Source organism: Fusarium poae, chromosome 2 (assembly GCF_019609905.1).
Source record: "Fusarium poae strain DAOMC 252244 chromosome 2, whole genome shotgun sequence".
Lineage (NCBI taxonomy): Eukaryota > Fungi > Ascomycota > Sordariomycetes > Hypocreales > Nectriaceae > Fusarium > Fusarium poae.
In genome coordinates, this window is record NC_058400.1 from 179,320 (window position 1) to 200,825 (window position 21,506).

The window sequence follows — 21,506 nt, forward strand, 5'->3', positions numbered from 1 at the left end:
GAAGGTGGTGGCTTGAGGATACACAACAAACGCTCTATCCAAACCTTTCCAAAATGGCGCTGGATCTTTTGTCAATTCCTGCGATGTCTGCTGAGCCAGAACGTCTCTTCTCCGATACAAAAATCACCCTCCAAGATCGCAGGAACAGGTTAGGGATTGATATAATTGAGGCAATTGAATGCATAAAGTCCTGGTCGAAGACTCACAACTTGGCTTGGGTTGACGATGCTGAGCTTGTCTTAGATACAGCTATCATTGGAGAAGGTGAACAGAAGGGGACTTCTAACATTATACCTGATATTACGAGCAATAGATAGTATGCAAGCAATTCAAACTCACAATGCTTGGATCTGTGGAGTTTTCTTTTGACCTCTAGATCTACTTCATTCTCACACCTAAGCAATAGGAGTGACGTTAAATTGGTCAACTATGTAGCTTAAGCAAACCCTTAAAATACGCGAGCGGGATCTAGGAAAACGTTTTCCCGATCGTTCTCGTTATCTGGCAATAGTATAATCTTATATGTTGGCTCTGAATAGCTTCATCTTGTTACGGTCCGCGGGACGATCTTGAAGCTCAGCCTTACTCGATTTGGTTAGTTTCATGCTTAGGCCATGTGGCTCTTCGCACGCCGTGCGATATGATATTACGATACGATATTACTTAAATATAGTGGAATACCGTATGCCGTGCAGTGCACCGAATTCCTAAACAATCCAGTGCAGTGTGGCGCTGAAAAAATATCGTATACGGTATTTTGCACTATTTACTTCACTGGTTGCTGTTGATGATCCACAAGACTACCAAACGCTGGAAGTCTAGCCGATCAAAACGGCCAATGATCTGGTTTGCGATCTGCTGCTCTCGCGCGTCACGGGTATTCAACTTCATCATCTCGGCAATATTCCTCGATGGTGTCTTCTCCTTTGCTTTGCTAGGCGGCTTCCGTCTTCCGGAAGGGTCGCAGACCTTGTGGTCATTCCAGAGATGAATCTCCGCGTTCTGCGTACCGCTCGAGGCCGCCGAATGAGGGTTTGGCCTGCGACTGTCAACACAGACCTTGCAAACCCATCGCCGCTTTGTATCGTCATCGCTCTTCTCGATATCGTAGCCGAATTGCCATATCCACGACGATGTAGACGCACAGCGTTGGGATTGCGTGTAGCCAGGGAAGTCTTTCCAAGGGAAGAGGTCCCACGAGTTCTTCTTATCCTCTTGGTCTGGCGGCTCGAGCACCATAGAGCTGATAATTGGGCTCTCAGCCATTCTACGCGGTACAGAATGCAGTTGCATGGAGATGCTGGAACGTGGCACCATGACGCGAAATGTCCACGACCCAATAGCTGTTATGTTCTGTTTAAAAATACCTTAATTTGTATGTGAAAATGCCTGGTATATAGGTACTTGAGATCTCTACCGACCATGGCCAAGTTGGTCTACCCTGAATTACAGGGTATTTTAGGGACTAGGCTAGGGAACCCCCTACCAGTCCATCCCCCTGCTTCCATTTCCACCTATCCATTCCACGGAACCCTGGCGTGGATGGATGGATTATGTAACGGCCAGCTCCATTGAATGGATGGAAATGGATGCACGGACCATCCATTTCCACGCCGTGGATACGTGGACGGTGGACGTGGAATGGATCGCCAGCCTGCTCACAGCGAACACAAAGCCTACGGAATTGGTACGAGGGATGCATCAAAAGAATTGAACAAGAGGAATGCAATTCGAACACGTCTGTACAGCCCCTTAACTTGAATGCTGTCCATGACGCAATCGAAGCTGCAGCAAGTGTTCGGTTCTTTGGGGGTTCCTCTTTGAGGATCTTGCGGCAGTTTCTTGATAAAGGACTGGCTGGCAGAATCAAATGCCACTTGCAAGTGGTATGTCTCAAGTTGCGATAGACCAATTCCGTGTACTGACAATTGCCAGGGTTCCTGCGATATGTCGGCGAACCTATTCGCAAATCAGTTCAATATCGCCCTCAACCGAGAGGCTGCCAAAGCAGTGAGTGCTTAATCGATCAACAGAATTCCTAAAGTTTACTTTCGTACCTTCACACACAGCGCAAAGTATAAAATACTCAGCACTAGGCCTGAAGAATGTTAGGAGAATTCTCAGGACAGTGAGCAGAAGAAAATATTTCACAAGATTATGCGCAGTAATATCCCGCTTGGAGGGCTGGGAGACGCGTTTGACGTTACAAACGCGGTGTCGTTTCTTAGCAGCAATTCTGCTAAATATATAACTGGTCATACAATGGTGGTTGATGGCGGCCTGACAATTACTACTGCAGTGTAAAAAGATACAGTATACTTTTATACATAGCTGCAAAAGACTTGATATATTTATCTCAAGACTGTTTACGTCGCTTACTAGTGTTTTCTTCGTCTTCAATATGACCCAGAAGTCTCAGGGCCTCTTTTGCCGTAAGTCTTGATTGGCGCTGTGCTGCCGTCTCAGCATACGGATGCCGCACCATGCCAAGAACTGCATCCCTCAAAGCTAGCAAAAAGGTCAGCACAACTCTCCCACAACGGAAGTCTTGTCGTACCATCGTCGTGAAGATTATTCAAAGCATCAGCAGCTTCTCCATACATATCGTGAAAGTCTTTCTGCAACTCACCAGCCTCAGACCCTGGCCTCCAAGGATTCTTCCCTTGTCGCCACGGATGCCGACCCCAAATCATCTCGATGGCCATAACGCCGATGCTCCAGATATCAGCCAGCTCATTATATCCTGTCATCTCTCGCTCAGGTGCTAGCCACCCGATCGTCCCACCGGTTCCAGGCCGGGCGGGGTGATATCTACCTGGAAAGGGGCTTTCCTCTGCATCGTCGAGATCTAGCAGCACCACAGATATACACTCGCTGGTCCAAGTACGGATGCCAATGTTGCCGGGTTTGAGATCTCCGTGTATCCAGCGGTGTTTGTGCAGGAAGTTTGTGGCGCCGAGGATGTCCGTCAGAACGGTTGTGACGATAGATATCCTGGCTGGTAAGCTCGTGCAGTAAAGTTATACTATCAGCGATAATCTCACCTTTCTTGACCTTGTTTGAAGAACCCCCTTGTGAGGGCGGTGGAAAGTATATCCTGAGCAGCTGGTTCTTGAACGAACCAGACGTCAGCTATCCTATTCGCCGATCTCGCATCATCCGTGATAACTTCAATAAGTCGCAGTAATTGGGTTTCGTTCTTCCTCTGGCATAATGCAGCGAGTGTCTCCAGCTTCGTCTGAACTTTTCGCGTGCGCTCCCTGTCTCTTCCAACCTGCACTCTCTTCAAAGCAACACGTTGGCCATGGTCATTCGAAGCGATGCTAACCATTCCGGATGCTCCTTTGCCTACGGTGCCTGCGCTGATAGTCCACTGTCCGATGACAATGGGACTGCTTTCAGATGGTGTTGGTGTTAGCGATAGCTCCAGCAGAGTTTTAGAAATCTGGAGGTGCTCGTCCAAATAACGCTTGACTCTGCTGGGGTAGTCGTCTGCATAAGACCCTCGAGCATACTGGATGCGGTAGCAGAGGGAGCCGAATGCCAGGCGAGCGGATGACTGGTTGAAAACTCGTTTCCTGGTGATCTTATCTCCGTTGACCAAGGTGATAGATCTATCAGTCATTGGCTGCACATATATGAAACTCATTTCATCAATTTGGAGAATAGCCTGATTGCGTCGGACTTTGTACATCTTTTCGTTAGCCGAACGTAAACAAATGACGACATCGTTCAAATGAGGGCCATTTCTCAAGGAACCAACTACCCATCCTCTTGACGGATTTCGAGGGGGTTGATCGAGCGATATGAAGTAATGGCCTTTCCAGATTCTAGACTGCTCTTGATGCTTCTCCTCATCCTTGTTTGAGCGAAATGGTGATTTTGGGTCCCGTGGTGACGAAATTGGTGATGACGATGACAGGTTTTCCGATGCTGGTCTAAGTAATCGACCAACTTCACGGTCATTTTGTTGCTTTGAGGAAATCCACATGCATTTTCGTGTGTGTTGTCGCGCAGCTTGGACATCAGGATCCTCGCTCTGTTCTTGTAGCCACTCGGCAACTTCACTAAATGCCAGTCGTGCCTCAGCGTTATCTGGTGTAAGAATAATACTAGCCCCTTCCGCTGAAGAGCCTGGTAAAGTAGGGTCTTCGACCGTCTCTTGGCTACTTGGGATATCTGATATATCCATAATTCTGGGTTGTCCATATGAGCTTGAGTTAGAAATAAACAATTGCTGGTGGGGTAAAATGATTTTGGGTCTGGCGAGTGCAGGGTAAGTTACTAAGCTTGGGTTAACATGTGAAAATGAAAGATGTGACCAATGATGTGCTCGTATAGACAAAGCGTAATCAGCGGGCGATTATTCTTCCGCCATCGACGCGTCAATTTGGCGTCAGGCCATTCGCTTCTCACATCAACACCATCAATCAATCAGCGCCGCAAATGTTTCCAGGACAGAGAAAACGTGGCTGGCGGCAATGCCTGGCCGATAGCTATGAAAAAAAACACGGGGTAGGTATATCAGCATAGCAAATGATGTTTCAGGCTGTACTGATTCTATTGCAAGCCTCTCGATGACCCAGTCCCGACCTTCGGCGCCAAATTGGTGACATTTCCATCGACCCCGACTCTGCCCATGTGCTTTGCCACACCTGACCCCGACTTCCTCGAGGAACTTGATCGACGTCTCTGCGCTATCGAAGCCGACCCAGTACCCAAGTGCCTGCAGCCCCTGCGTTTCGATGAACCTGTGGTCGAGTTGAGCTGCTCCGACAACGACACCGAGGATGAAGGCTGCGAAATCATGCGAGAATCGATGCGCCAGGCCGTGATTCGCGTATATGCGAGTGCCGGAATAGATTTTGTTGCTGTTGAAGCTAAGCGAGAGGCGCGAAGGCTTGCGAGGGAGAAGAGATGCGAAGCCAGGGCAGCCGAATCGAATAGTACTAAGTCTGCGCTTCCACCATCGAACGACCATGTTACCAGGCCCTCTAGCAGTGCTACCGAAGCAGGCACGGACGGACAGCAGGCCACGCACCAGAAGCGAAAACGGCAAACTGAGGACGAGGAAGATCAGCCTCGTCGCAAGGTCGCCAAACCCAGCGACACAACCACGGCTCGACCAAAGCGACGAACTCGCCCATCGTTGAAGCCGCACGCTTCATATAGTCCTCCGCAAACACCTTCACCGACCGAAAGAGAACATACGCAAGGACAAGCTGGCTTGGCGTCATCTCCCGAGTCTCTCATCGTGCAACAGCCAACACCCGAGCTCGACAGCTACTCGAAGCTCGAGAGGGGTCAGGAATCGCCGACTGTAGGAGCGGAATTGTCAGTAGGATGAACATTGTTGGGCGTTTGAGATCTGGCTTTTAACATTCGAGGATGATGCCGTGACGCACTCCCAACTTGTCCCTGATGCGTTCGTCAATGAACCTGAAGCTATTATCGCCCTTCAGCCTGACCATCAACGTTAGCGCAAGCAGCGATAAAACTACGTACAAAGCTTCTCTACCGCCACAGCCTAGCTGCGTCGCTCAGCCTGCGCAGTCGAGCCATCGCGTGAAGCATCGAGTCTTAGCCTCACCGCTACGCGAGCTTTGGCTGTTGGAGACCATGCCCAGAATGGCTCACCGGCCAGTAGGGGCAATTACCCTTCCATGATGAGGATACAGATATCTCGTCGCTGTTTATTTAGTGTTGGCGACGCGATGCTCTCGCTGGGCAGAGACGCCCTGCTGGTGAGAACGCTCTTGATGAGGCGAGGAACCTTGCTCACATGGAGGATTATGCGTATTAGTTACAAAGGCTTTGACTTTATCTGCATATAGATATAAGGCAATAATAACTAATGCATCCAAGCTGCATCACCTCTCTTCGCCTCTGTTCTACTCTCACGTTATTGGAATCATTACCCTTGTAATGCATCTCGAGGTGCTTGACCAGCTTTTGGACCCATTTTCAATCCAACGGAAGAGAGTAGAAAGTGGATCAACCTGCTCCTCGCCAATTGGCTGACCAAGACTCAATCAATCTTAAGATGGTCTTCGGGCCCAGGAAATCTTCACGAAAATTTAGCCACCAAAAAGTCTCACATTTATTTTCCAGACACCTACAGAGTAGATTGTGTAAAGTTCTTGACATCACAGCGAGATCTTAATCCACTACACTGGAAAAATCCTACTTAAACCGGAATGCCCATCATAATAAAAACAGTGCCATGTATCTCCAAGGACTCCTCATAAGATATTGCATGTTCGGACGGAGAAATTAACGCCAGGAATCTGCTTATTTCCATTCGCCAAGCTTCTTATCTTCTGCCTGCCCCTGCATTTGCATCTCAGCGACTCTTCTCACCTACAACCCACTGTAAGGTTATCGCCCAGCGTTGGCCAGAACCCTTTGCTGAAATCCAGATCAGTGTTGGATAGCCACGCTATGAAACTGAAACTGGGAAGAGTTTCAGTTTCATGACACCGGACGTCAGTATAGTTTCAGTTTCATATGAACTGGTTTCAGTTTCATACGAAGCAATATCCAGTTGCAGTCCAATTTTTTGACAAGCTCGGCATCGATATGCACCTTATCTCCAAGTACCCCAAAGATGTTTGGCATTGTCTGCCTACCTACACTACCAATTCCCTAGGCTCGCCATCACTTTCTGCCCCCTTACTCATCTCTATATCTTCTTGGAGTATCCTTACAGCCGCGTCGATATCCTCCGCTTCTCTAAACACCCCTGCAAGGAGCGGCCTGCTCTTTCCCTTTGGAACACTTATCCAACTTTTAATGCACTCACATGCCTCTACCATTTTGGCAGACATCCTACTTCTATCCCATCTAACCTGCTGTCTTGCGCCTGAGAAGATTCGCTCTGCTTCCGTAGACATGGGGGGGATGCAGAATATGTCAATAGCCATACGGCAGAGGAGGGGGAAATTCTCTCGCTGGGTCGGTTCCAGCCACCACTGTAAGGCCGTTTGTTGTCCAATCCCAACCTGTGAGCCCTGCGAAGTATCGTCAGAACCAGGCCATTAGAGGACTTCAAATTACTTATATAAATAAAGCAGTCGAATTCATCCTTCACCCCACTCGCTGTGCTGTACACCTTCTGCCTCCAGCGATCTAATATGCGCTTCGCGGGAACGGGAGAACCAGGCGAAGCAGGCCCCAAGAGCTCATCAGAAGGCTCCGATGACAAGGGAGCGGGCGAGGCTGATGACATGTTGTCGGACAATTAATTCCACAGGGGTCAGTGATGGCACCAGTCAACTGATAATAATTATCTAAAGAACAGATGAAATTGAACAGCCGTGTTCAGGCATAGATATTTAAGCTCATGTCGTTAGGATTGGAGTCCTTGATGCGACAAGCCGGATGTGAAACCAGAGACACGACTCTAAAGTACGGGCCGCGTTTTATATCCAGGCGCACGAACCTAGTGGTGTTATGCGACACATATTCTATTAGCACGTTTCTAACTGCGTTGAAGGCATTTGTTTGCGAAATTTTCTTGGTAAGGTACTAAGATATGTGGGACTCATCGGCTGTATATGAAACATATGAAACCGACTGAAACATATGAAACTGGGGGAGTTACTGTTTCATACGAAACCGGGTCCATGAACTGTTTCAGTTTCATATGAAACAGTATGAAACAACACGCGTGGCTATCCATCACTGGACATAGGGTAGCAATATTGCAAAAAGTATGGGGCACATCAGCCTCTGTTAGAGGCATTCTGCCAAATACATGGGCGCCCTTAACTACCCCACTTCTAATCCACGCAAATCCACCCAATCCATCCACGACATCGCCGAGTGGATTCGGTGGATTAGCCAATCCACTGGGATTTTGCCAGTGGAGTGGACAGTGGAATCCACGAGTGGATCCACTACGTGGATTAGGTGGAGTGGCTTTCAACCCTGGGAGGTAGTGGTGGCATATCGGGACTCGGGGCGATCGCAGCGGAACAGGAAACGACCGCGATGGCTTGATAACTTCGAAGTTAATTGAAATAAGTCTTAAGGAAATAATTATATCATCTTCGTAGTTTTAGCGCATTTTAAAAAGTCCTTGTTGAGCTATGCTAGATTGAAGTCACCCGTGTAAGTTGGCAATAATCCGGCAGATCACCGGGAAATCCCTTATATGTATGTAAATGTACACAGTACCTAAGTCTACTTATGCTCGACATGTCGGGCTTTGTTTAAAGAGCAACAGTTATTGTAGAGAGGAAAGGTGCAAGTGCTCAAGACGGAAATTAAACAATGCGACGCGATTTGGATGAACATTGATTGGTACAGTAGACGCATTAGCGTACAAAAGCTGGCGGCTAATGAAACTCAGCGGCAGCATTAACCATCCAGTTGGCCCAGAGCGGCTAAGTTTCAAGAAGGCAATAAAGGATAGATGCAGCACAGTTAAAACCTAATACTTCTATGCTATCTCTCACTTCAAGAAAATCATTTCCAATCATCTTCTTTGGGCCTCAAATATCCACGAATTATCACACCACTATATATCATGCCCTCTAACAAAGACCGTCTCTATTTAGGATTGTACGCTCGAGGAGGTACAGCGACAATGCCAGGTGGTGAAGACAAGTCGGGCTCCGGATCGATTTCTGCGATGAGTCAACTGACAGGTAGTGCCAGATATCATTGGGCTCTGCTTGTTGGCCCCAAGGTTGAAAATAATGAGACAAGCGGCAAGCGGTTCCATGTCAAAGAACGAATCAACAGTGGCACAGAGTCAGCCTGGGAGTTTAGTGAGCAGGAGACTGGTACGTCGTCTACCCTTTTGGTCTTGGTCCGTGTTCAGGTGGCAAAAATCACGAATATAAAGGCTCTTGAAGCCATATTGAGGAGTGTACCAGTCAGGAAGGAGCAGCGGGGACGGAACTGTGTCGAGTGGGTCAGAGAGGCATTGGCTGCACTGCAGAATGACAACAAGGCATTGGGCACTTCGGTGTTAGATTGGGCCACTGTCTGTGGCACAGCTATGTGGTACGTTGAAGAGAAGACAATGCAGCATCGATTTGACGGACAGGCTGCCCCAGGACAGTTTGATACCAGAAGAGTGTCGACGTATGATCTGCTTGAAAGAAAGGAGTTGGTACCGTGAGACCTGCCCGAAACGGCAGGCCCTCTTGTCAGATTATGTTGAAGAAATGCTGTATAAGTTAGAGGATATCCTGCTAGAACTCGCCAAAGTATTGCCGACGTATCGTTTCCATTTCCAATTCATGTGGTAAAGGCGTAAGAAACCCATCAACGGCGTCCCGCCAGAAGACATTGCGTGGATTGACATTCCAGGCTGTCGTGTACTCCCAGTACGGCGGCATCCACCCCGCTGACTCCCAGTCCACAATACCAGTAACCTTATCGTCCACCGCCATGATATTAAGACTGCTAAGGTCACCATGGGTGAAAACTGGTCTCTGCCATGGCCCGTTGTGAAATTCGATAAGTTCCCGTAGACCTGGAAAAGCTTCTTCATTGTCTCCGAGTTCAAGTCCATGGCGTAGTTCTCGATGGAAGTCTTGGATTGTTGCAAAGGGGCCCCAGAAGGATTTGTCAGGAAGACGTTGATCGAAGATCGGGCCTCCATCTACGTTGGCAACGCCGATACCATCTGGGGGGATAATACTGCGTAGTTCCGCCGTTATTATCTTGAGTTGTGCGAGAATCCGTGCCTTGGACTCCTCTGACCTTTGTGTCCACCCTTGCGCCAGGTCTTGGCCTGCGATTCTCTCCATGAGCACGTACGTACGGTCCTTATGTTTGAAGCTGCAGTACACCTTTGGGACCGGCACAGATGTGTTTCGTGCCACGAATAGCATAGCGTTTGCCTCTGCCAGTGTTGTGAAGGCCGTTGCCTTGATGCAGAGCTTGGATGAGACTAGCAGAATGCGTCCTGGATGTTTCCGCAGACGGCGCAAACACGATATTTTATTAAGCTTGTAAAGAAATAGAGTAGTAAGACGCATGCACAAGCCAGAATTAATTTCTTGTGACTCCATGGTCATGAGATTAGTATTCATAAATAAGCGTGTTAAAGGGATGTCCGAATTGGATTAGATCGCAGCTACGGGCGGGCTTCGCAAATATAGAACCATGGCGGAATAAAGAATGCCCGACGGTTTGCTTTTGATGTCACGGTGACATTAGGCTACCATCTTGGGGAACTTCATCCGTCTTCCTCCGGACCCTGCACGTTCAAGGTCTCGTGTCAACATTGGCCGCTAGTCAGTTTTAGCTTTGTCGTTAGCTCAGTCTCATATTTCGGATCGCTTGAGATAAGCAGTCCTGGACACTGGCGGAACGTGCCTAGCTTTGGTCTAACTTGAATGATCTGCGTGGTCTTTACCGCTTTGTGTCCACATCGGCCGCTAGTCACTTTTAGCTTTGTCGTTAGCTCACATGACATTACAGCGAAGCACACCATCAATGCGTGAAGGTGGGTACGCAGACGAGAAAGCTCAGAGGTCAACGTCAACAGGAATATGACGAAAAGAAGGCAGAGAGAGGGAAGGCACAATCCAAAAAGAAGAACTGGCAACAACAAAAAAATAAAAAGGAAAGGAAAAAGAGATAGGGGAGAAGCGAAAGCCAGAAGCTAGGAGGCCTAGGTCAGCTTAGCTTGCGAAGCTAGTTCTCGGGCTTACGCGACGCTAGAGCCGGGAGTCAGTGAGGATGCAATTAGCGCAGACTCCACCATGATTGTGATCATCCTCAAGGGCGATACACTCAGTAAAAAGACGGTGAGCTTTTCCACACACATGGATCGCGACTACTCTAGTAGCCCCTAATGCGGCAGTTAATCGTCGTAGAGGCGTTGGCGGATGACATGGCAGCGCAACACAAGCAGCTTCGCCAATATGTTGATGGAGTACCAGAGGAGGAGCTTGGCCCCTTGGCCCCATGTATGCCGGGGCTCCGTAACTTTCATGGCACATACTTTGGCGGTATAGCCGGGCTTTCGTCGAGCAATATCCCGAAGGGGTGGCCCAAGATGCGAACCAGGACGACGCGCTGAGCTGGTTTGCTGATTCCAGCGAGAAGTTAGCGTCATTTGCAGTCGGCCAAGCGTTGAATTCGACGCATGGCAAAGCATAACGAACCGATTGACGGTTCTGTCTGTCTAAATGGCATCAATTTGTTTCTGTCGGGATTTTGAAAGCTGCTCCCTTCTGTATCGGCAATGTGAAACGGAAGTGCCCATAATACCCACGGCTGATACGACGGGCTTTTAGCTGTTACGTAATTGTAATGATGGCACTGATGGAGCGTTTTCTTGCAAATATTGAACCCGTGGAAGACCCCTGTCACATCAACTCGGATTTCTTAATTGGACAATTCGGGAACCCGTCGCCGACACTTTCTATTGCCTTACTCCTAACGCTCCTCCAGGCCATCCCTTCCAGACGCGGAAGATCCTCCGCTCCTCATCACCTTGTCGGTGCCGAAGTAGAAGGCTGGCGGACTTCGGGGTCTGGATTCAGAGAACGCCGAGGGACCTCGGTATGCCCCTCGTTATTGGTCGGCAGTTCAGGGTCAAGAGGTAAGTCTGCCATCTCGAAGTTGAAGGTTCACAGACCGTATGACATTTGGGTTCAGGCGTTATAACGCGTCGCGACGTTAACGAAATATATCAGGGTACTCATCCCCATGACTAGCGTCCACGTCAATCCACATATCAATCCACGAGCCCCCAACCGTGGGTGGATTGGTTACCTAACAACATATCTCGTAGACTAACGTTGACGTGGATTGAAGTCAACATATTGATCAATACCGTGGAAGTCGTGGATTGATTCCCTACTCCCTACCCGCCTGTGGTTATGCTAAATTGTTAAAATAGCATCGGTCGGGTTAGAATGGAATGAATTTATTCCGCCCGGGAGGATACGCCTCATAGGGCCCACAACGTTGAATGTCGGGTCGGGTTAGAGGGGTCCGGCAGAGGATGCACAGCGAGGAAATGTAAACTTTCATTTTTATTACTTAATCATGACTCCTAAGCTTCCATCTGCGCGCAAACGCGGTAGGCCGCCACTGAACCGCGTCCCATCATCACCAGATTATCCAACCCAGCGAGCGTTACACGCAGCGCAGCGCATTTATCAAGCATGTGGCATGTGGCCAACTGAGTTCTGCAAAGGTTTTGTACCTGAGACTTGGGGTGTTCGACTTATCGAGAGCCTTTCTACGTTGGTGTCTCTGGTAGTGGCTGCTGAGAACGTGGAGCTCGACGAGGTGCGCCATAGATTGAAGGTTTTCGCTACTAGCCATCCGCGCTCAGATCGCCCGCGACTTCGTAAGCCAGATATAGCAAAGGTGCGAAAGTGGTTACGTGGGATGGGGATTGATACTGAACAAACACGGCGATGGAATGGACGTGCGGATGATCAAGTTGATGAGGATCGGACTGTGGATAGTGACGGAACCAAGGCAAACGCTGAACCGGTTGATGAGATTATCGTGTTAGTCTCTCGAGAAGATCTCAGCGAATACGAAGACAAAAATGAAGAAGAGACTGAAGAAGATCCCGACTTGACTGTCGAAGAGGAAGAGAGCGCCCCTCATAAACGAAACCTTTGGTCGCGAAGCAGAGACATCGGTGATATTCAGGATGATGAGCCTATGGAAGACACCATGGCGGCCAATCCTAGGCCTGGGCCCGCTATAACCAATGGGCAATCCAGGGGCAGTCCTGTCGCCTCCAGCTCCAGCTCCAACGCAGCCGAGTCAAGCGCTTGCCCTCGGCGCGGCTTTCAACCACCATCTCACTTGGTTCATGATACCCCCCAGAGCTCTATTCGCTGCCCAGAGGGACCAGATGAACAAGCTTCGGCGTCTTCTGCCGCTACAACTCCACGGGCTTTTCAAAGCTCGACGCAGCCATGCGAACCACCAAGCTCCCAAACGACGGCGCCTCTCACCTCTGCTTCTCAGAACACCCAGGGTGCTCAACGATCTGGTGTGCAACCGCTCAAGCAAACAGCGTCGTCTGTTCTGGGCAATCCTCAGACTCCCGTGTCTTTTCCTGCAACAACTCCACAGGGCACTACGCGCCCTCCGCAACAACCAGGCAGCCAGGGATCAGCAACCGCGGCTCAGAACTCTGTACAGCTTCGCGCACAATCATCGGCATCTCTACCCACCCCCCAGAGCGCGCGACAGCCTGACCAACGATCAAGTAGCCAGCCATCAATGTCCACAGCGAGTTCTCAAAGCTCCTCGACTCCTCGCGCACAAGCAAGCTCGCAGCCAGCACTGTCTTGTTGTACCGGCACTACTTCTCAGGCCTCCCAGAGCTCTCAGCAGCAACGGAATCACCGACCATCGGCGCCTACCAATACGATTCCTCAAGCATCTCTATACTCCCACCTAGGAGGCAGTCAACCATCGACACCTCGGCCCATCGCCCCTGCTGGGGCTAACAAGCGCCCTGCTCCGTCATCGCCAGTAAACACATTTACATTCACCAACAACTTCATCAACCGGACAGCGGCGAGCAGTTCAGAATCACACACAGCCCCTTCAACCAAAAGACAAAAGACTGCTGGCATTCAACGTCCAAGTTCACAGGTGACTGGGTCATTGGATTGGAACGCTCTTCTTGTAAGTAACATTTACAAATACAGTGAATCTGATGCGGTCATCCTGAACTAACTTCCTTTCAGCCCACCGGAGACGGATTCAGAGCAAGCTTGAAGGCCGCTTCGGCTGCCTTATTTCCTCATATCAAGAGCTTCGAAGAACTTTTAACATCCATCAATGACGAACACTGCCGACTCATCGCAGTTGAGCGCAGCCTCAGACTTACAAAGGACGAGCAAGCAAAGGAGCAGGAAAAAGCCCAAGACGCGCTCAAGGATGTAGAGAAATCAATGACCACCGAGAACAAGTTGCTCAGGGACCTGGAAGATCTCTACAACAAATATGCTGGGGATAACGAACTTTGCACGTTCCTGGATAAACGAAGACGAACGGTTCTCGAACATGAAGAGGTATATACAGTAGTCAAAAGCCAACTTGACAAGAGTACTTCTGGGCTTTTCAAAACCGATAGCAAGATTGCGTTGGCTACCAAGAGGATTGGGCAGCTTGAAGCCGAGAAGGCCGAGGTCATGAAAGAGAAGATGGGGATTGATACGGCGGCGAAACGATTGATGCTTATGTCTCGTTTTATGGAACCCGGCTGGCAAGCTAGACTGGCTATGGTTGAGGAGGCTTTGGGAGAAGAAGTTATGCAGTTTGCATTTTCATAGGGGTTTCATTGTTGTGAGTGGTGGTTGGAGTTGTAATATAGGGATATCAGCTTTACTAAGCGTGACGTTGGTGTGGAGGAGATATCTTTAGCTTATTCGGACAAGCATCGTATTGAAAGAAACCTACCGAGATGACATGGACTTGGTGTCATCGCCCAGAGGCTGAAAGAACTGCATGAAACGGATAAGGGATTGAGTGCTGTTACGCTGAGATTATGTTAGGGTCGTCATGTATTTAAGAGATGGTTCTCGACGAACTGACTCCAGACAATACCTAGTTATAAAAGAAGATACAAGCCACCAGTTCTAATTTCAGGCTACAAGCAAAATAATAAAGATCACCATCTCCGGTCAACAGACTGTCACTAGAGTCTCGACGTCATTAATAAGTTTTGAGTAACTTGAACTAACGTTCATATCTCAATTATGACTATTCCTTCATCCACCAAACCCAATCTGTTCTCATCATCATCAAAGCCAACCTGTTGAATATTGGAGGGTTCACCCTCAACTTCGGGATTAAAGTCTGAAGTCTTCAGCAGATCGTAGGACTTTCACCTTAATATCTGACAGTTCGTCAAGTTGATGTATCGAAATTAAAATCGAATCGACTGGTCGATCAATTTCGAAGCTTGAAGACTGGATTCGAGGCGCTTGTGGATCTTTTATGGTGAATATGCCGACGTCTTTTCAAAGGCGTTTCTGATGGAATGTCGCGAGTTTGATATGGATAGCACTTCATAATAGGCTGCATGTACATTAAGTGGCAAAACTTGATATAAAGAAAGGATTCGCGGAGAAGCAGGAAGGAAAGCAAACAGGGTAGCCAGTTAGTACCCCTCGGGTACTACCCCAGATAGATGTTAGAAGCTTAGCAGGTGTACGTACATACACTAGAGGAGGAGTAGGCAGCGCATGGACATCTAAACCTGAGAGTAGGTGTGATAACCACAACATAGGTAACGGAACTGGCTGTATATAGGGATCGACGAGAACCTAGCCATAAACTGCTACACGTTAACAAGATGGAAGGGCGCACAGACAGACACCTACCCTTTGGGCTTGGAAGTATGGAACAAGTCGTGAGAGGCAGTACTTGAGTGGTAGTAAGCAGAGAATCATTAAAACGTCTATAATTCTGCCCCTGCCTGACCTTACCAAATCCTACTAGTTCCCCCTTAACAATCCTGTTGGCTGAGTCTTTCCAAACACAACCGAAAACCGACAACCTAAACCCATCATTGATCCCTACATACGCAACGGATAGCCTGGGATGGAATTTGACTGTGAAATATGCTAAAGAAAGTAGGATGCAATACGCAAACGAGCATTAAAATGGCATTGATGCATATCAGCAGATTCCTCACGCTTTGGCCTACCCTTACGCCTTATTTATCCGCATCTTCTACTGTCGTCGATTTTGGACGCTTTTTGATTGTCATTTTTTGGCCAGCATCGAGATTTGACAGAGACGTTTACGGCCCTTCTAGCCCTGTCCCTACTTACATAGCGGATCTTCAAATCTCATTATACATCTTCTTTTATGCTCCAACCTCCCACATATCTTCATTATGTATTAGGCACTCGCTTCCTAAATATCAGAGATCTATCATAATTGCTAGCCATGGATAAATGCCGACGCCGCCGGCCACCCTAGATCGACACAGCGCATTCTGGCTTTGAAAACTGGCCCAACACAGAGCCTGATTCCTGTTCGTTTCTTAAGCTGCCAAAAGACGCGAGGAGCCTTATCTGAACCAAAGAGAAGATGTCAGACATAATCTCGCAGCTGCCAAACGAGATTCTACGAATCATTATGGAAAATGTTGGGTACTCCCCCAATTTATCTCCTTTTGTTAGTGCATTGTCACCGGAACAAGTGGGACAGAAGGTTATCTAGTAAGGCCTCACTGATACAGAGCTCAGGTCACCTCGATCAGAGATCTTAAATCAGCAACTGAAGTCTCGAAAAGAATCCGGAGCGTTTGTCTACCAATATTTTGGCAGTCCGTCGAGATTAGACCCAAAGGAATCTCACACTATATAGGTAGACCTCCCCGGCTTACCACTGCTCTATCTGTCCCCAATATCTTTGAAGTACATCAAACACCTGCATTTCCGAAAAAGCCTAGGAGTCTGTTGGCAATTTTATCAATGTCCTCATTCCGACGGACCCCGCAAGGCAGATCTGGACCTCTGCTTCGCGCTAACCCCAAGTGTGGGGTTGGGGTTAATTTCAGCCAATAAACAGCCGGGCCCCAATCCACTCGGTTCAAGTCCAAATTTTGAGCGAAATTATCCATTTTGGTGGCCGATTACTGTTCAATCGCCTCTTAATAGTTCCTAGGGTGATTGACTGTAGATTTACTAGCAAAGTGCTCTCGCGATCCGTGTCCTATGGCTTAGCATTCCACTCCAAGAACGCCGTCTTTGCCAACCGGATATCCTCTAAAAAGCTTTGACTTGACCGACTTCGCTTGCTCGAATCACCAGTTACCTTCTTGCCATCCATCGTCTCCGACTGCCACGCTCGCTTGTTCGGCACCAGCTGCGCCAGCGGACGTCGAGGCGGGTTGAGCAGCAAAGCCCGTTCAAAGTCGATCACCATAATCCCGCCGGTCTCGGGATTGAATAACATGTTTGCGAGCCTCACGTCTTTGTGGACCACGCGCTCTCGATGCATGGCTCTCAAGGACCGAATGGCCTCGTCTTCGAGCGACCTGCCCATGTCGCCAGCCCTCTGCGCTCCGTCGACGCTGTAGCCTCCCCAGGACAAAAATGTCAAGTGCACCACGTAGACCCGGTGGTCGTAGTAGTAAGTCTTGTTCATCGATCGAAGGTCAACCGCACCCAGGAAAACGGGCACGTGGACGCCTTGCACTGGCTTGAGACGCTCGTAGACAGCAGCCTCGTGCTGGAGATCTTTGATGAAAGCCCGCACCGTGCCCTTGCTGACAAAGGTGTAGCCATGAGCAAGTAGGGTCACTTGGAAAAGCACACCCCGCGCACCACCTTCCCCAATGGCCTGATCCCGTCGTCGAGAGACTGTTCCAGCTGCTTCCGGAGTAGGCGAAGCCACTCCTTGTGGTCGACAGGATGACGTGCGCGGGCGGTAGCGCAGCTCCCGCAGTGAAGCGCCACGTTCGGGCACTTTGGGTCAAGAAAACCACCCTTGACCATCCCGAGAAGACATTTCTGCGTACAGTACTGCCGACCCTGCCCGCCGTCTCCTCCGCGCGGCCGCAACGCCAGTCGCTGGCTTCGCCTGGTTCCTTGTCTTCTGTTTCGTCCAGTTGGCGTAGGCGTGTCCGGTGGCCTGGATGCCGACTCGTCATCAGATGGTTCCGGCCTGTCGTCCTTCCTCAACGACCCCTCGCCAATCTGGCACTTGGCAGTTCGACGTGTCCTTCTGCGCGGCAAGGCCGGCGACCGATCGACATCCTTGTAGGTGGTAGGCTCATGGCCAGGAGAGTAGGCTGACGACACCGATCGTTCATTTTCTGGGATAGAACGGAATGTCGATTCGAAGTCCTCAGACCACCTCTTCAAGCCATTCATAGCTTTTTGACGTTCCTCCTGGCTAATCTCCCGTCGCTCTCCAGGCGCACCGAGAGCCATGAGGGTGAACGCTAGATATTGACCGACAGCCGTGCATATATGGAGGTTGTTTGGATGTGCCGACACCTCCGGACCAGGCTCTGCTAGATGATAGTACAGAGTCTCAGGGTCGTCGTCCCAGTCGATGTTGAGAAACACAATAGCCTCGCCAGTAGTAAGAAGACCATACCCAAGGCCGCTTTCAATCATGTAGTGATACGTCTGCGTGATGGCAGATGCCGTCAGCTTCTCCGCGTGGTACTGGAAACGCGCGTCAGGGTTAATAGAAGTTGGAATCGTCCTTCGGTTCACAACTTCCCTGTAGATGTCCATGGGGCGGAGACCGAGGCGAAGGTGCGGAGCGGTCAGCTTGTGGGGCGGCTTGTACTCGGAAACGTAAACCATTGTGCGCTGGGAAGACGGCGTGTTGTCGGATCGATAGACGCAGATTTGATCCGGCCGCAACTGGTTGAGATCTATTCCGTGGTCCGGCGTCCGCGGCGGCGTCGATGGGGTCTCCCTCTCAACCACTTCTTCGGCAACATCGCTGAGGGCATGGGGATGGTTCTCAAAGACGACACCATCTCCGATCTGAAAATCCCTGCCGACCTCTTCGACCTGTTTAAGATGTTGTACGATGGCCCTAACCGGATCCTCCACGCTATTATGTAGGAAATATTCGAGCGTCTTCTCGTCTCCTATCGGTCGTTGGGAGACCCGGTTCCCCATGCCGGCCAGGAAGTTTCGGTTCTCGAAAAGGCGGCTTTCGGTAGGAAATGAATGGTGCAGTGTACCGAAGGTGACCTTCTGTTGATGAAGGAAGTTGGGCCATGGCCTGAGGTTTTTAGGACACCACTTGTTACGCGGGTTGGTCAACGGGCCCTTTGAGGTCAGTTTTGGATCTGTTTCGATGGCGAAGCGAGAGAAGACGGAATCATGGCAAGCTGCAATGTATTCATCAAGCGTCGTGAGTCGTGTGTGTTCCTCTGCTTCCTCAGCGCGTTGCTGTTCCCTCTCGGCGCGTTGCTGTTCCCTCTCGGCGCGTTGTCGCTCCTCCTGTCGTTCTCTCTCTGCTCCCTCGGCGCGTTGCTGTTCCCTCTCGGCGCGTTGCTGTTCCCTCTCGGCGCGTTGTCGCTCCTCCTGTCGTTCTCTCTCTGCTCCCTCGGCGCGTTGCTGTTCCCTCTCGGCGCGTTGTCGCTCCTCCTCCGCGCGCTGCTCAGCTTCTCGTAGGAGTCTTGTCAATTCCTCTATACTCGATGGTCCATCCATGATATATAGGATTGATGTCGTGGTGAGGAGTGATTTCGAAGGGTGGATATTTGTGTCGTAAACGTTTGTATTGTGTTTTGATGTTTTGAGCTAATTAAAATGGAGCTACACTACGTTGCGAAGGGTTACCCGCCGGAAATCATTTCGAGGGCGGCCAATACATGGGCTAGGTGGCGTCGTCTAGGCGCACAGGACCTGTGTGCTCGGGGCACAGACCCCCCCGTCAGCAGGCTAGGGGCACAACCCCCTGACTAAGCATTCATCATTTATGGGCGGCCAATACATGGGCACCCAGGTGCGCCGCCTGACTAGGCGTGGCACCAATACATAGCCTACAACAGGACGGTTAGGGCTACTTTGGAGAGCTGTTGCTGGACAGATAGGCGGGGGATGAGCTCAAAGATACAGCTGTAGCCTAACTGTGGGTTAACGGGTGATTAAAGTCTTGAACACATTATTTTGCGGTGAACACGATTCTATAGGTCCACGGAGCGTTGCAGAGTCGACAGCACAGCACACATGTCAATTCAGCGCGCAAAACGACTTGATTATTAGATAGGAAGTGACTATATTCTTTGGTCCAGATACGTTTAATTCCCATGCAATATCATCTCCAGGTATCAATGACGGTGTTGTAGTTGAGTCGATGAAGCAAATGTCTTAACACAATCTGAGGCTTTAGTGCTTTGTCAAAGTGTGGGGAATTTTGAGCCAATAATATTGCGTGCCCTAGGGGGGATGCCCAAGGTTATTTGGGCACCTAGGTGCCGCCCATAAATGATGAATGCTTAGTCAGGGGGGGCTGTGCCCCGAGCACACAGGTCCTGTGCGCCTAGACGACGCCTGATAGATATGTCAGGTTTAGTAAGCAATAGCAAAATCATGGGGCCCCATAGGGACACGCCTAGGCGCCTCTCCACTTCTGCACGCGTAGGCGTGCGGATTATGTTAGCCCCCAATTTGGCACAACTCTACAACTGCATTTCGAGTTTTGAGGCTGGCGGGTTTTAGAATCCCGAGATTCAGAACGGCAATGAATTCCTAATTATTAAGCTGAATATAATTCCCGCTGCTCTTTTCTATCATTCTTGGCCGCCTTCCAGATGTTGCGTATGCCTCTTCTGCTAGAAAAAGGATTGCTTTCTATCTCTGCCGCTACCTGAGCCTCCACCCGATTATCTTCTGCTTTACTCTAATCTAGGTACGCTATAATCTCTTTCTTACTCTAATTTAAGACACCACTGGTAGCTTGCTTTGTTATACCGCAAAGGTAGACCTAATGCCCTCCGATACTGCTGGTTAGTTTTGACGCTCCCATGAGGCTGCGCCTTATACTAATCATCTCGAGCAGCAATATATCTCCGATAGATAGCTTGTGGGTCATCATATCTTAGTGTCGGCGCCACTGATGCTGTTGAAGATGATGCTATTGGCGACGTCCCTCCCTGTGTCGATGGTTTTGCTGATGACACTGCCGATGATGCTGCTGTCTCTATACTAACGATAATGCAGCTAGTGTTATCCCTGCCAGACCCAGCGTGTCCGGATAATCCTGATGACGGGTTTTTCAGTGGTTCCCCTTCCTGTAAAGATGATATAGATGTAGATACTGCTGCTGCTGGTCGTGCTTCCCCGGATAATGCTGGCGAGAGTGCCACTGGCATTGCTTCTTCTACCTGTGCTGACGATGATGATAAATATAAAATCCCCTTGTACCGTTGAGGGCATGCCTTTGACGTTATCTTGTGTCCTAATTTGTGGCATCTACTGCATGTAGGTCGTGCTTTTGGCTGCGCTGCTGCCTGGACTGCCTCAAATGCACTTGGCTCTCTCTGAGTGCTCGATTGCGATTTACTTGTGGTAGAATTGGCAGCTATTCGATCAGATCGGTGTCGAGGCTCCAATAGCACCTGATGAATACTATGACGAATTAAATGCTAATGCGAGTGAAAATGCTCTAAGCGAAGGGTTTGGCCTTGCTCTTGTAGAGCCTTGAGAGTGTGGGCGCAAGGGAGGCCGTGGGATTGAGAGAACGTACCGGTATAACTAGGCAAGTCTTCTTTCATAAGCCGCTTCCGCTGTTCTTTAACTTTGCGTAAAGCCTCGTGAGATATCCAGCTACGTATGGCACTATATAGTGATCCAGAGAGCTCAATTGGTATTCGCATTTGCTGCCTGACTTGGTTGGATTGCAGCTCAGATAATTGATTAAGAAGCGCATGTTTTATAGCTCTCCACGCCTTAAAGAGATCTAGCGTAGATTTCTTGAGGTGGCTCTTAAGGAGCCTATGGATACCCTTAACCCGTAAGGTGACCATATTGCTAAAGTGAGGGTGCTGGTTGACCTAGGCCTTAATG

General features: G+C 49.5%; 10 protein-coding genes across 10 annotated transcripts; 6 read left to right on the forward strand and 4 right to left on the reverse strand.

The window, feature by feature from the left end:
* Positions 1–1,585: 1,585 nt before the first annotated feature.
* Positions 1,586–2,022, forward strand: FPOAC1_003977 (uncharacterized protein; the record flags this gene model as incomplete). The annotated part of the gene is made up of 3 exons (XM_044848532.1): positions 1,586–1,687; positions 1,749–1,886; positions 1,936–2,022. The coding sequence occupies 3 exons, from the start codon at positions 1,586–1,588 to the stop codon at positions 2,020–2,022; spliced, it is 327 nt and encodes a 108-aa protein (XP_044707242.1).
* A 334-nt stretch (positions 2,023–2,356) lies between these two features.
* Positions 2,357–4,192, reverse strand: FPOAC1_003978 (uncharacterized protein; the record flags this gene model as incomplete). The annotated part of the gene is made up of 3 exons (XM_044848533.1): positions 2,357–2,508; positions 2,558–2,994; positions 3,045–4,192. 3 exons carry the CDS (start codon positions 4,190–4,192, stop codon positions 2,357–2,359), a joined length of 1,737 nt encoding a protein of 578 aa, XP_044707243.1.
* Positions 4,193–4,639: 447 nt separating this feature from the next.
* Positions 4,640–5,347, forward strand: FPOAC1_003979 (uncharacterized protein; the record flags this gene model as incomplete). Its single annotated transcript, XM_044848534.1, has 1 exon — positions 4,640–5,347. One exon carries the CDS (start codon positions 4,640–4,642, stop codon positions 5,345–5,347), a length of 708 nt encoding a protein of 235 aa, XP_044707244.1.
* A 1,282-nt stretch (positions 5,348–6,629) lies between these two features.
* Positions 6,630–7,228, reverse strand: FPOAC1_003980 (uncharacterized protein; the record flags this gene model as incomplete). The annotated part of the gene is made up of 2 exons (XM_044848535.1): positions 6,630–7,010; positions 7,112–7,228. 2 exons carry the CDS (start codon positions 7,226–7,228, stop codon positions 6,630–6,632), a joined length of 498 nt encoding a protein of 165 aa, XP_044707245.1.
* A 1,302-nt stretch (positions 7,229–8,530) lies between these two features.
* On the forward strand, positions 8,531–9,130 carry FPOAC1_003981 (uncharacterized protein; the record flags this gene model as incomplete). Its single annotated transcript, XM_044848536.1, has 1 exon — positions 8,531–9,130. The coding sequence occupies one exon, from the start codon at positions 8,531–8,533 to the stop codon at positions 9,128–9,130; it is 600 nt and encodes a 199-aa protein (XP_044707246.1).
* A 73-nt stretch (positions 9,131–9,203) lies between these two features.
* Positions 9,204–10,028, reverse strand: FPOAC1_003982 (uncharacterized protein; the record flags this gene model as incomplete). The annotated part of the gene is made up of 1 exon (XM_044848537.1): positions 9,204–10,028. The coding sequence occupies one exon, from the start codon at positions 10,026–10,028 to the stop codon at positions 9,204–9,206; it is 825 nt and encodes a 274-aa protein (XP_044707247.1).
* A 696-nt stretch (positions 10,029–10,724) lies between these two features.
* FPOAC1_003983 (uncharacterized protein) lies at positions 10,725–11,044 on the forward strand (the record flags this gene model as incomplete). Its single annotated transcript, XM_044848538.1, has 2 exons — positions 10,725–10,769; positions 10,826–11,044. 2 exons carry the CDS (start codon positions 10,725–10,727, stop codon positions 11,042–11,044), a joined length of 264 nt encoding a protein of 87 aa, XP_044707248.1.
* A 974-nt stretch (positions 11,045–12,018) lies between these two features.
* FPOAC1_003984 (uncharacterized protein) lies at positions 12,019–14,282 on the forward strand (the record flags this gene model as incomplete). The annotated part of the gene is made up of 2 exons (XM_044848539.1): positions 12,019–13,632; positions 13,695–14,282. The coding sequence occupies 2 exons, from the start codon at positions 12,019–12,021 to the stop codon at positions 14,280–14,282; spliced, it is 2,202 nt and encodes a 733-aa protein (XP_044707249.1).
* Positions 14,283–16,677: 2,395 nt separating this feature from the next.
* On the reverse strand, positions 16,678–19,148 carry FPOAC1_003985 (uncharacterized protein; the record flags this gene model as incomplete). Its single annotated transcript, XM_044848540.1, has 2 exons — positions 16,678–17,432; positions 17,486–19,148. The coding sequence occupies 2 exons, from the start codon at positions 19,146–19,148 to the stop codon at positions 16,678–16,680; spliced, it is 2,418 nt and encodes an 805-aa protein (XP_044707250.1).
* Positions 19,149–20,427: 1,279 nt separating this feature from the next.
* FPOAC1_003986 (uncharacterized protein) lies at positions 20,428–20,870 on the forward strand (the record flags this gene model as incomplete). Its single annotated transcript, XM_044848541.1, has 2 exons — positions 20,428–20,446; positions 20,521–20,870. 2 exons carry the CDS (start codon positions 20,428–20,430, stop codon positions 20,868–20,870), a joined length of 369 nt encoding a protein of 122 aa, XP_044707251.1.
* Positions 20,871–21,506: the final 636 nt, after the last annotated feature.